Raw genomic sequence first — 9,916 nt, 5'->3', positions numbered from 1 at the left:
ATGGCAACGGCTCATGAAGTCACCCGTGCCGGGAGCGGGGCGGCCGCCTCGAGCGTGGGGTGATGGGATGGGAGCGTGGGAGGCTGCCGAGCACCATCCCCCCACTCTCACTGCGCCCCCCGGGTCCCCCCAGAATGAGCTGCGCCCCCGCCAGCGCCGACGCCTCCACCTGACCCCCACCCTGCCTGCCCTGCCTGCCCTGCCCACGCCACCATGCTCATCAAGGAGTACCGCATCTGCATGCCGCTCACCACCGAGGAGGTGAGTGGGGGGCAGTGGGGGGCGGGGGCTGCCTGTGCCCCCAGAGCCGGGCAAGAAAAGGGGGTGTCGGTTGGGAAGCAGGGTGCAGAGGCAGGGGGAGCCCCAAGCCCCGGTCATGGGTGCCAGGGACAGCTCAGCTGCGGGGACACAGCGATGGAGGGGGCTGTGGGTGGGGGTCCTGTAGCCACAGCAGTGGGGTGCCAGGGCATCGGGCCCCTGCCCGGAGAGGGGGTGGGGGACACCGCGACTGCCTTTGCTGTCCCCTCATGACACGGCTTGTGGCAAGGACTGTCTGCCTTGGTTGAGCTGCCAAGGTGTGCTTTGGCCACACCGGTGGGCTTAGGATGCTCCATGCGAGTGCTGAGCTGTAGGCGGGGGGCACATCCCATCGCTGGGCACAGAGCCCGATGGCAGCACCAGGGGCTGCTTGGGGGCAGCCCAGTCCCAGGACCGGTGGGTGAAGGTCACCGGGGGTTTGGGTGCCCGTGTGGCACCGCAGCACTCAGGGCAGCTGCTCCGATGGGGAGCCCAGGCTCGATCCCTGCTCCACGGGGAGCCCAAATCCCCAGGCAAACAGCGGTGATAGCCGGCAGCATCCCCGGCCAAAGGTCACTCGTGAGTGTCTGGTGCCAACGGGGCCGTTCCAGGGAGCGGGGAGCTGCGGCAGCAGTGCCCACGCTGGGCACCGGTTTTGTATTCGCACCTGGGGAAGGTTTTCAGTTAGGCAGAGGGCTGATAAGATTGCGCTGGCGGTTAGGGTGATGGATGGGATCTTTGGCAGAACAGTAAAACACTTATTGTGTGGCCACGTCATCGAATACACACACACACACACACATATATATCCATATATCTCTCTCTCTATATATAGTTTTCCCTGGCTCCCAGGTAGCTTACTGAGCAGAAAGCCTCCAGGCACTCTGCAAGGCATCAGGGAAGAGCAGAGAGGGCAGGATCTGGCCCCCACCCAGGCAGCCCAGGGACAGGGGGGGTTGAAACAGGGTACCCCATGAAGCTCCTGCCCGCTGCGCAGCTTGGGGTCTGTCACCCCTTTGCTCCGTGCCTCAGTTTCCCCTCTCAGTGGTGCGGCTGGAAACCTGTTAGCCCAGCAAAAAGGAGCCCGTCCCGGTGCTGTGCCGGCAGCCGGCTCGACCGGGAGGGCACGGGGGCAGGGGGTGGCAGCGCTGAGGCTGGGCGCTGTGGTTGCAGTATCGCGTGGGGCAGCTCTACACCATCAGCAAGCACAGCCACCAGGAGAGCGAGAAGGGTGAGGGCGTGGAGGTGGTGAAGAACGAGCCCCACGAGGACCCCGTCCACGGCCCCGGCCAGTTCACCGAGAAGCGCGTCCACCTCTCCAGGTGAGGCTGCGGCTCCGGCGAGGGGTGCTGGGTGGGGAGGGGGCCCCGGCTCTGTGGGGCAGCACCATGGCAGGGGACATGGGCAGGCACTGGGGTGGCCCCATCCCTTCCTCCAGAATTCCCAGGGAACATCCTTTCTGGGTCCTTGACACCCTGCAGTGTGGCTGCGCCCATCTCCCAGGGGTGCCCCCATCTCCCAGGGTTGCACCCAAGTCCTGGAGTGCACCCATCTTTGGGGGCTGCACCCATCTTTGGGGGCTGCACCTATCTCTCAGGTGTACTCATCTCCTGGGGTGCACTTATCTTGGGGGGCCACACCCATCGCCCAGGGTGCAGCCTTCTGCAGGGGTTGTACCCATCAGCAGCAGCTGCACCCATCTCCTGGGGTGCCCCCATCTTCCGGGCACACACCCACCTTGCAGGGGTACACTCCTCTCCGGGGGGCTGCACCCCTCTCCCAGTGGGCACCCATCTCCGGGTACCAGTGGGTGCCTTGGCTGCAGTGCAGGGCTCAGCCCTCCCTGGGGGTGTCCTCGTGTCCCCACGTGCAGCCCCAGGTGCCCGTTGGGCAGCCGCTGGCACCCAGTGCTACTGTCCCCATGTCCCCGCCGCTGGCTGCAGCACGCGGCGGCACGGGCATCGCCTGCTCCCTCGCCGGGGAGTCGCTGGCGTGAGACGGGCTATTTTTAGCTCCGGCGCTCACGATTCCCCTCGCGGGGATGGTATTTTTAACGCCTGCAAATTAATCAAAACCCACCTCCCGGCTCCCCTGGGGGCCTGGTCCTGCTCTGGGAGAGTGGGCTAGGCAGGGTGGGCAGGGGTGCCTGCAGGCTGGGCGGGAGCACCCTGGGGTCCTGGCCCTGGGGAGGTGGAGGGTGTCCTGGGGAAGGGGTGGGGGGTCAGCAAAGGGGATTGGGGGTCCATGGGGTGGGAGTAAGGGTGCCTGGGGAGGAGGTGGGGGTCCTGGGGAGAGCATGGGGGCATTGGGGTGGAGGTGAGGGTCCTGGGGAGGTGGCATGGGTCCCTGGGGGGGTCCTGGATGCCGATGATGGTCCAGGGGTGAAGATGAGGGTCCTGGGGAGGTGGTGGGGATCCCTGGGAGAGTCCCTGGGGTGGAGGTGAGAGTCCTAGGGAGGTGGCAGGGGTCGTTGGGGTGGAGATGAGGGTCCTGAGGAGCAGGTGGGGTCCCTAGAGAGGGGTTGGGGATCCCAGAGCCAGGACTGTGCTGTGTGGGGCTGCGTTCAGCGGAGCTGGGCTGGGGGGCACTGGGCAGGGCTGTGCTCACTGGCTGTACCCTGCCCTGAGTGGAGCACCCCCCACCGTCGTCCCCCTCAGTAAACTGCCAAGCTGGGCACGGGCGGTGACCCCCCGCATCTTCTACATCACGGAGAAGGCCTGGAACTACTACCCGTACACCATCACTGGTGAGCCCCGGGCAGGGCGCGGGGACGGGGCACCCAGGCACCGCTGGGCCCCCTGCCCCTCCCCAGCGGTGGCGGTGGGCTGCCCGGTCTCATTGCTCCCTCTCTCCCCCATGATGCCATCTGACGATGCCACCCCATGATGTTGACATGCCACGGTGTCCCTACAGAGTACACGGTAAGGAGGTGGCATGGGGGGGGACCTGGCCCCTTCCCCAGCACCTGGCATGGCTGGGGAGGGGGCACTGGGCTGGGTGTCCCTTGGAGTGGGTGTTCCTTGGCGTGGGTGTCCCTTGGGGTGGGCATTCCTTGAGGCTGGGTGTCCCTTGAGGCTGGGTGTCCTGGGGGCTGGGTGTCCCTTGAGGGTGGGTGTCTCTTGAGGCTGAATGTCCCTTGGGGTGGGTGTCCCTTGGAGTGGGTGTCCCTTGAGGCTGAATGTCCCTTGGAGTGGGTGTCCCTTGGGCTAGGTGTCCCTTGAGGTGGGTGTCCCTTGGAGTGGGTGTCCCTTGGAGTGGGTGTCCCTTGGGGTGGGCATTCCTTGAGGCTGGGTGTCCTGGGGGCTGGGTGTCCCTTGAGGCTGGGTGTCCCTTGAGGCTGGGTGTCCCTTGGAGTGGGTGTCCCTCGAGGCTGGGTGTCCCTCGAAGCTGGGTGTCCCTTGAAGCTGGGTGTCCCTTGGAGTGGGTGTCCCTCGAGGCTGGGTATCCCTTGGAATGGGTGTCCCTCGAGGCTGGGTGTCCCTCGAAGCTGGGTGTCCCTTGAAGCTGGGTGTCCCTTGGAGTGGGTGTCCCTCGAGGCTGGGTGTCCCTCGAAGCTGGGTGTCCCTTGGAGTGGGTGTCCCTTGAAGCTGGGTGTCCCTCGAGGCTGGGTGTCCCTCGAAGCTGGGTGTCCCTTGGAGTGGGTGTCCTGGGGGCTGGGTATCCTTTGTGGGCGGGCATCCTTGGGAGTGGGTGTCCCTCGGGATGGGTGTCCCGCAGGGCTGGCTGACAGCCGTTCCCTGCAGTGCTCCTTCCTGCCCAAGTTCTCCATCTACATCGAGACCAAGTACGAGGACAACTGCGGGGACAGCGAGAACGTGAGTCTGCGCCACAGCTGAGACCTGGCAAACTCATTGCTGGGGGACACACACACACGGCCGGTGCCTCTCACCCTCCCTCTCCTCCCCAGATCTTCCACAGCGATAAAATCCTGGGTGACCACGAGGTCTCCTTCCTGGACATTGCCTTCGACGAGATCCCTGAGCGTTACTACCGCAGCCTGGAGGTAGCATGGGTGGGGACGGGGGGAGCTCCCTGGGGCCACCCCCTTGTCCCCTGTCCTGGGGGGGTGCTCAGAGCCCCACTCTGCCCCCCCAGGACCCCCGTTTCTTCAGCTCGGCCAAGACGGGCCGGGGGCCGCTGCGGGAGGGCTGGCGCCAGCACACCAGGCCCATCATGTGCTCCTACAAGCTGGTGAGCGTCAAGTTCGAGGTGTGGGGGCTGCAGACACGGGTGGAGCAGTTCGTGCACAAGGTGAGGGGGGGGGAGGGGCCCAGGCCGGGGCAGGGGGACATTAGGGGGACAGTGACAGGGTGGTGACCCCCACGGTGTGTCGCAGGTGATCCGGGACATCCTGCTGATTGGGCACCGGCAGGCTTTCGCCTGGGTGGACGAGTGGTGCGGTGAGTCCATGGGGCCACCCCGGCGCTGCCGGTGAGGGGGGGACACAGTCCCTGGGGTGGCCCCGGACCCCCAGGGTGGGAGGGGGCTGTGGGTTTAACCACCGATGCCACTAACCCCACGGGCAGCTCCTGCTCTTCCTCCAGCTTCCCTGCAACCTGCTGCCTGCACTGCCTGCTCTGCTCCGCTCCCCCTGCCCTCATGCCTGCCTGCGCCCCCGCACGCTGCCCGCTCTGCTGCACGCCTGGGGAAGGCTTGGCTGAAGCGGGGGGCCCAGAGAGAAGCCCCAGCATCCCTGCCTGCGCTGCCTGCACCCCTGGTCTGGCAGGGAGACACGCTGCAGGCGGCTGCCACGTGCGGACATGGGGACGGGAGCCCCGGGTTTGACAGTTGCCGGCAGCGGGCACGGGGCTGCCCCGGTGAGCGGCTCTCTGCCTTCCAGACATGTCCCTGGAAGAGGTCCGGGCCTTCGAGACTCAGATGCAAGTGGCCACAAACCAAAAGCTGGGGAGCCAGCACCCCTAACCCCCACTGTGCGGGCAGCCCTGCCACACGCTGCCTGCGGGGGACGGAGACCCCAGATCCCACCACGCTGCCTGCAGGCAGGTGCAGGCAGAGGGGCTTGTGCACGGTGCACACCGAGCCCCCCCTGCACCCTGCAGCGGAGGGTCCCCCCCCCGGCCTGGTGCCCCTCCCCACACGTCCCCTTGCCTGCGCTGCCTGCGCTGTCTGTCCATCCCTTCCCCGCTGCTGGCTGGGCTGGTGCTGGAGCCGGGGGCTGCCTGCACTGCCCAGCGTCCCCCTCCCTGTCCGTCCCCCTGTCCCCAGCTCCTGTCCCCTTCCCAGCACCCAGCTCAGCGGGGAGCCGGTGTGTGGGGCGAAGGCTGCCCCGGGCTGATGGGGTGCAGGATGCAGCTGTGCCGAGCGGCCCCAAGCCCGGCTGTGCTCGGCAGGGATGACAATGGAGGAGGTGCGGCGCTACGAGCGGGAGACGCAGGAGGCCACCAACGAGCTCATCGGCCTGGTGGCACCCACCATCTCAGTCAGCGAGGTGGAGCAGCCCACAGCCACGCACTCGGCCCCCGCCAGCGCCCCCTCCACCCCCCTCAGCGACGAGGCCCCCGATTTCCTCGCTCCCCCCAAGACTCGCCCGCGCAAGAAGTCGGCGCCGGAGACCCTGACGCTGCCCGCGCTGCGGGAACGCGCTGGTGCCGAGTGACACCGGCAGTGCCGCGCCATGCCACCTCCCCGGCCAGACAGTGCCAGCCTCGCCGCCCGCCGCAGCCCCTCCGACAGGCGCCGACCCCGGGGAGGGACCCACCATCGGGGCGCAGGGAGCCCCAGGGGGTTACTGGCCTCCCCGAGCCATCGTGGGTCCCCATGTGGGACTCTGCCACCATCGCTGTGCTGGACCTGCTGGCTGCACAGGGAGGGGACACCAGGCCGGTGGGGTCCCAGGCAGCGTCGGGCGATGCTGCAGGGGCCAGTTCGCTTGGCGCTGCCCACCCCGGGTTCCTCAGGGGCCACTGAGGCTGATGAGCAGCGGGGCTGCAGCAGCCGGTGCCCGTGTGCCATGGCCGGGCTGGGTGCCAGTGCCCGGCTGAGCAGCGGCGGAGCTCGGTGAGTGATGCCAGAGCAGCACTGGCGCAGGGGCACAACATGTGTGACAGTGACAGCCGGGTGCTGGGCTGGGGCTCCCCGCGGGTCCCCGGGGGCTGCACAGCCCTGTGCATGGCAGGTCCCACAGTTGGGGTCCCCTTTGCCGTCCCTCCAGAGGCCATGGCCACCTGAGGGGGGGCTGGGGCAGGCTCAGCCCTCCGTTTTCTTTGGGAAAACAAAGGCCTTTTTGGAAATAAAGCTCGAGACACGGCGGCCGACTGGTAGCGGTGGTTTATTTGGCTCTGTGCTCGCCCATCCTGAGATGGGGAGACGGGTCCTGGGACGGGGCAGTGAGGGGGTGGGGGTCCACAGGGCAGGGCAAGCGGGATGGCACTGCCTGCACAGGGTCAGCCCAGCCCCGGGGTGATGCCCCCAGCTGCACCGGCAGCACTGGGCTCCCCTCCCCGCCAGCCATCATCATCCTCCTCCAGCTCCTCGCCACCCGGCACAGCCGATGCTGCCAGCCCCAGCAGGGCGATGTAGTAGGAGCTGCAGTAGACGGGTGCCTTGTTGGGGCTGGAGTAGACCTGCTCGGGCCGGAGCGAGGCGAAGGGGTTGGTGGCGTAGCCCATGATGTGCATCTCGAGCTCCACCAGGATCTGCAGGGAGGACTTCAGCTCCTGCTCGCTGCCGGGAGAGGGGGAAGACGGGCCCCGTTACCGGCTGGCTGTGCCGGCACACCGGGGGCAGCGGGGCCGTGCTCACCTGTAGACAGTGAAGAGGACGGGCAGGCGGTAGTCCCGCAGCAGCAGCAGGGTGGGCAGCCAGCCCGCCAGCAGGTCCGGGCAGGCATGGAAACCTGCGGGGGACTGTGGTGAATGTCCCACCCCGCTCCTGTCCCACCCTAGCCCTGGGGAAACCCGGCTCGAACAGCACCCGCTCCGTGCTGGAGACCCCTGGGATGCGTGGTGACAGGGTTTGGCAGCCCTTAGCAAGGTGGGTCCCGTCTCCCCACCTCCCCTGGCTCTGGGCTGAGCCACCGCACCGAGACCTGAAGGCAGGGACCCCTTTGGGTGCTGCTTGCACCCACTGATGGGCAGGTGGGTGACACAGGCAGGATGCTGAGTGCCTGGGTGGGGGGACACAAGGCAGCCAAGCCCCAGCGGGTCCCCTTGGCTGCTCTGGCTGCCCATTGCAACTTGGCACGAAGCCCTGGGCATGTCCCAGGCCACCAGCAGGCTCAGCCCCTGGTGCTGCCAGGGTGCTCAGGGACTACCCAGCACCCTGCCAGGGACATCCTGCCCCAGGCAGCAGGGTGGCAAGAGTCCGGGCCCCTCCGTGGCGCAGGCACTCACCTGGGTGAAAGCCCACCACCAGGTCAGGGCGGGCGGCCAGCTTGGTTTCCACGTGGCTTTCCCAGAAGTCGTGGTAGAGCCCCTTGTAGCTGCTGAGATAGACCCTTCCCCGGGGCGCCGGTGTGGCCAGGGGTGGCCTCATGATGGGTCCGTTGACCACGTCCACCCCCACCATCACCAGCTCCATGCCCCGGTGCCCCGGGAACATCCGTGTCAGCTCGTCATAGTCCGTCAGGCGGGTGTTGAGGGTCTCAACATGGGATGCCCCCACCACGTGCACGGTGAGGGCCTTGGCGAGGGGGTCGATGCTGAAAAGCCGCAGCCCCAAGCCGATGGTGAGCGGCCGTGAGTGGAAGTCAGTGACCAGCCGCCGGATGGATTCACGCAGCTCCCCATCCTCTGGCCGGGGCTTCCCAGCATTGGCCCAGAGAAGGGTCATGTACCTCCCAGCCAGGATGGCACCCAGCTTCTCCTCCAGCTGTCCCTGCATGGCAAACCAGTCCTCCCAGCTCTCCACATCCCAGGCAGGCTTTGTCCAGTTCTCCGAGGGGAAGGGGATATCTCCTGGGGGGAGGAGGGAGAAGCGTTGGAGGTCACAGTGGTGGCCCCACAGCCCAGGCTGCCCATCCCACCCAGGCTGCAGGGGGGCTGGACCCAGCCAGGGGGGCTGGAGCCAGGAGGAGGGACCCCACATCCCTCCACAGGACCCGCACAGCCTGGTGCAGGGTGATGGGGTGTCAGGCAGCCCTCGGAGGGGGCACACTCAGGGTGGGAGCAGTGTCCCCTGCCCCACCTGTGAAGACGAGCCACTCCACCAGCCGATCCAGGGCCACCAGCTTCAGCTTCTTGCAGAACTTCTTGTGCAGCGGCCAGTTGGCACGCTGGCACACCACGCCGCAATAGTACACGTTCTGGCACCTGGGGGGACAGGCAGCGTGCCCAGATGCTGGGAGGGGAGGGCAGGATCTGACCTGCTGAGCCTGGCTCCCTGCCACCCCCTGTCAGGGCTGCGTCGCTGGTTTTGGGGTGCTCTGTGGTGGGAATCGGGGCCAAACACCCCTGGCTTCACCCCAGCCACCGGACTGGAAGCGAGGAGACAGACCCAGCCCCATGCCCTCAGACCACCTCCCCCTGATACCTCTTGCATCGCCGGAGGCTTTTGGGGTCAGGGAGGGCATCGGGGAGCTTCTTGCACTCAGCGCAAAACTTGAAGGTGTCCTCCATCTTCTGAAACATGTCAAAGTAAGTTCGGATGCCAAAATCGCTGCCACTCTTCCTCCCATCCATGGCAGACCTGCAGACATTGGGGGTGGTGAGCAGGATCCAGCCCACGCTGCTCTGCCATCACAGTGGGGCTCACATCTTCCCTCCAAGGCTGCCAGGATTTTTTGCTGCAGCCAAGAGCATCCTGGCCCGGGCTGGGTGGGGATAGGGAGCTGGGCTCCCTCAAGGGAGCTGGGGAGTGGGCTAGTGGAGGGGTGCACCCAGGAGCCCTGTCAGAGCACCCCACATGCAGGCTGAGTCAGGAGGGTGGGATGAGCCAGAGCAGCTGCTCCAGCTGTGGGAGGACACACGGGATGCTCTGGCTGGAGGGGGGAAAACACACACCCGTGGCAGCACCCGTGGGTGCTCACTCACTTGTAGTCCTCGTAGGTCTTCATGTTGAGCTTCTGGAGGATGACATGGGACAGCCCCGGCACGTTGGAGTCCATGGCCTGGAAGCCCAGCGAATCCACATCGGGTGCCCTTGCTGCTGGCTCTTCCACGGTCTTCTTGGGGTGGCTGGTTTTGGGGGCAGCGCCTGTGTTTCGCTGGGCTGTGGCGGCTGCAGGAGAGAGGGGTGAGGGCACGGGGGCTGGTTCGTGGCTCACTGGGTGCTGCCGGGGTCCCCCACGCCGCCCGCTGCCCCCGCGCCGCCTCCCGCCCGCCATCCTGCTGCTCGTCCCCGGCCGCGCTGGCGGGGAGGACGGAGGAGCCGGGTGATGCCAGGCGGCCCCGGCACACGTCCTGCTGCCGGCGAGGGAGGGCTGGGCTCAGATGTCAGCCCCAAGAAGATAGCGGCAGCGGAGAGCGGTGGCCCCTCCGTCAGGAATCAGATAGCGGAGCTATTCTGGTCATGCCCTCCCAGGGAACGGGCCAACCCGCTCCAGGGGTCCAGCACCCGCCCCGAAACACATGGGTGGCAGCAGTGGGGTCCCCCAGAACCCCGTCTGCCCGGGAGCTGACCCCGCGCTGCACCTCTGGGGGCGCTGGGGTAGCTGCCCAAG

The 9,916-nt window shown here is 67.1% G+C and overlaps 1 protein-coding gene and 1 pseudogene across 4 annotated transcripts; one reads left to right on the top strand and one right to left on the bottom strand.

Moving 5' to 3' along the window:
* Positions 1-6,567, top strand: LOC141950823 (cytoplasmic phosphatidylinositol transfer protein 1-like; annotated as a pseudogene).
* Positions 6,568-6,569: 2 nt separating this feature from the next.
* On the bottom strand, positions 6,570-9,722 carry MSS51 (MSS51 mitochondrial translational activator). 4 transcript variants are annotated; one of them, XM_074886162.1, is made up of 7 exons: positions 9,288-9,722; positions 8,788-8,943; positions 8,443-8,567; positions 8,093-8,213; positions 7,650-7,957; positions 7,060-7,153; positions 6,570-6,981 (listed from the first exon to the last, which is right to left on the bottom strand). In XM_074886162.1, the coding sequence occupies exons 1-7, from the start codon at positions 9,578-9,580 to the stop codon at positions 6,702-6,704; spliced, it is 1,377 nt and encodes a 458-aa protein (XP_074742263.1). In that variant the 5' UTR covers positions 9,581-9,722; the 3' UTR covers positions 6,570-6,701. The 4 variants fall into 4 exon arrangements, with proteins under 4 accessions (XP_074742263.1, XP_074742262.1, XP_074742261.1 ...); XM_074886161.1 differs by having other exon boundaries at positions 7,060-7,163; positions 7,650-8,213; positions 9,288-9,721; XM_074886160.1 differs by having other exon boundaries at positions 7,650-8,213; positions 9,288-9,718.
* Between the last annotated feature and the right edge of the window lie 194 nt (positions 9,723-9,916).

Source organism: Strix uralensis, chromosome 16 (genome assembly GCF_047716275.1).
Source record: "Strix uralensis isolate ZFMK-TIS-50842 chromosome 16, bStrUra1, whole genome shotgun sequence".
Lineage (NCBI taxonomy): Eukaryota > Metazoa > Chordata > Aves > Strigiformes > Strigidae > Strix > Strix uralensis.
This window is presented reverse-complemented; position numbering and strand designations above follow the sequence as displayed.

Bases quoted from the DNA above. Each gene is read 5' to 3' on its own strand.
- MSS51 (XM_074886160.1), bottom strand. From the start codon at position 9,580: ATGGCGGGCGGGAGGCGGCGCGGGGGCAGCGGGCGGCGTGGGGGACCC. The intron at 7,154-7,649 runs GTGAGTGCCTGC...AGTCCCCCGCAG, and splicing joins GGTGGTGGGCTTTCACCCAG to GTTTCCATGCCTGCCCGGAC. The intron at 6,982-7,059 runs GTGAGCACGGCC...CTCTCCCGGCAG, and splicing joins GTCCTCTTCACTGTCTACAG to CGAGCAGGAGCTGAAGTCCT.